Source organism: Drosophila novamexicana, unplaced genomic scaffold, assembly GCF_003285875.2.
Source record: "Drosophila novamexicana strain 15010-1031.04,08,12 unplaced genomic scaffold, DnovRS2.1 tig00000387-arrow-pilon, whole genome shotgun sequence".
Classification (NCBI taxonomy): Eukaryota; Metazoa; Arthropoda; class Insecta; order Diptera; family Drosophilidae; genus Drosophila; species Drosophila novamexicana.
This window is the reverse complement of record NW_020824800.1, coordinates 383,149-385,920: the sequence shown is the minus strand read 5'-3', so window position 1 is coordinate 385,920 and position 2,772 is coordinate 383,149. Positions and strand designations below refer to the sequence as shown.

General features: G+C 37.3%; 1 protein-coding gene across 1 annotated transcript; it reads left to right on the top strand.

Annotated features, from left to right (window-relative positions):
* The first annotated feature begins 327 nt into the window (after window positions 1–327).
* LOC115760033 lies at window positions 328–864 on the top strand. The gene has a single exon (XM_030701200.1). It carries the CDS (start codon window positions 427–429, stop codon window positions 649–651), a length of 225 nt encoding a protein of 74 aa, XP_030557060.1. The 5' UTR covers window positions 328–426; the 3' UTR covers window positions 652–864.
* Window positions 865–2,772: the final 1,908 nt, after the last annotated feature.

Below are 2,772 nucleotides of genomic sequence, written 5' to 3'. Positions count from 1 at the left end.
TTTCACATGAATTTTTACCAGATAAATTGTTTCCAGTTTTAGATACCTAATTGATCTAGAGGCCAAACCATGAAACAAGATCCAAACCTTATGAAAATGGGTTGAGTTTTGAGCGAGTTATGGAAGTGGGAAATTTCGAGCTATGTCTATATAGGATATGCCTATGTCTATATAATGTTGCCAAGATTGACGCGTTTATACAGACGAACAGACGGTTATATATTTTCAAAATCAATTTCAATTTCGAATTTTTGTTTGGTTCAGGATAATTCAGGATTAGCTTACAACTGAAACTGGCTTTGAGCTATTTGAAATTCCAGTTATATTTTCGTTGGAGATTAAATCAGTTTTTTGAGATGAGTTTTCTCGAGAAACAAACCTAAAATAAACGAAATTACTTGTGTTTCATAAAGATTGGCATTTGTTATGGCACCTTTGAGGAAAACTAAGGAATGGTCACGCTCCCTAATCTGCAAGCCCAAGGATAATCTAAAAACCGAAGCCGGCATGCGGGCCCAACGACGGGCAATCGCTCTGGAGCGGAATCGCGATGACTTTGAGGAGGATGCAAAGCCGAAGGTAATCAAGAACGACTTCGATTGGTGGCTGAAGCTGCGCAAAACGAACAAGAGTTTCTGCTCCAAAGGATAGCCCGCTGTTGAGCGAGAGCTTTCGCTTGTGTAACGGTACTAGCGGAGACACGAACCATGCCAGTGCAAGCTTTTGGTCATAAACCTAACACATGATTATTGATTGAAATAGCATTGAAATCATTTAAATTCAGACAATATAAAATGGATATGTATCAATAAACCTAACACTACTACAAACAAGAGGTTCTAGTCGGGAGCTCCCGACTAGGGGATACCCTGAACCCTCTACTTCCAACATCAAATGCATATATATATTCTATTATAGAAGCTATATGTCAAGTTTGGTGACTCTAGCTCTTATTATTTACCAAAATTGCTTAAAAAACAGGATATCGATATCGATTTTTATCGATTGCTTCGAAACGGAGTAAGTTATCGATTATCGGAAACAAACTCGATCTGTTCGGGAACTAGGAGCATCTACATCTAAAATTTCTCTAGCTCTTATAGGTTCTGAGATCCTTGCGTTCATACATACGGACGGACAGACAGACGGACATGGCTAGATCGACTCGGCTATTTATGCTGATCAAGAATATATACTTTGTGGGGTCGGAGAAGCTTCCTTCTGCCTGTTACATACATTTGGATTTTGCACAAATACAATATACCCTTATACCCATTTTTGATGGGTTCAGGGTATAAAAATTACCCGTCTTAGCCCGGGCTGCATTAATAATATTGAAAATGCAAGCAGTATCGAAATTGTTTGTGTTATTCTTGTCAACTTCAAAAAATACATAGAAAACTGTATTAATTAATTAATGCGTTAATTATTCTTCTTATTAATTAATTAATTAATTAAACATCAATTATAAACACAAGCTCAGAAACTCACAGTCCCTCTCGTTGCTTTAGTTATTTTTCAAATACATACAACTCTTCAAAAATTCACCGAAACTTTTCGAAAAAGTTAAAGGAGGTTAGGATTTAAAAGTGCATTTTTTATGGTAATATGATTTTTGTGGGATGCGTGACATTATAGATATGCTTTTATAATTTATCAGCGGCTATTTAAAATCTACCCATATTAACATTATTTCAACGTCTAAAATAAGCTTAAAGTCCATCCAAGAGCCGTGGATTTTGAATAAATTTCAAAATGAGTTTGAAGGCGATCGGATTATAAACAACAAGTTGCAAGTTTTCCGCCAAACTCAAGCAAGCTTGGACTTACCGAAAAATGTGAAACAAGTCTCAAATCACTTTTCCTAAGGATCCTTGGGATCGAATTTGAATCCGAATCTTCATCCACAAAATCCACCCACAAAACGATTGAATGGTAAACAAAAAAGTTGCATACAAACTTGTTTTCCCGCTTTTTCCACACTTTCCGGTGGAATATACCGTAACCCCGTGTACACCTCCAGCCCATGGGTTTACTACCATGAACAATTCTATATAGAGAGACTTTACTTTTTCAAATAAATGAATTGAAAATTCCAACTAGACTTTGAATAGTTTGTCAGCCAGTTAGTCGGGACAAATAGTTGAAATGTAGAGACATTCCGTTTTGAAAATTCAAACTAAACCATGGATAGTTTGTCTGGGTAACAATTTTTATTTTAATTTGTTTTGTTTTTTTTTATTTTTTTGTTTTGTGGATTTACTCCGTTGTTTAACATGACTCTGGTCGAAAAAAAGTGACATTAAATTAACGCTAAATATTGTGGTCAACATAAATTTGTAATTAACCATGGCGGTTGGGATCCGATATAAGGAATGGGAACGTTCCCTTATTTGCAGACCCAAGGATAATCTAACAACCGAAGCCGGCTTAAGGGCCCAGCGTTGTGCAAAGGTCGCAACCACCGAGCGCGAGGTGAATATATACTATTGGGCCACATTTAGCTAGCTCAGGTTGCAATAAACGTATTCATCTGATCGGATAGGATATTCCCACCACGATGGGCATGCTCATTGCAGGGGAATATGCGCGGATTTGGTTGCACGATCGCGATCAGTATCAGAAGAAGAAGAAAACCGAAAAGCCAAAGTTCATCCAGAACGACTTTGAATGGTGGCTAAAGCTGCGCAAAACTAACAAGTGTTTCTGTCCCAAGTGATGGCAAAAACACTGTTACTGGCCAAAAGCTTTACGTTGATAACGGTATTATCG

Coding starts and splice junctions, on each gene's coding strand:
- LOC115760033 (XM_030701200.1), top strand. CDS start 427: ATGGCACCTTTGAGGAAAACTAAGGAATGGTCACGCTCCCTAATCTGC.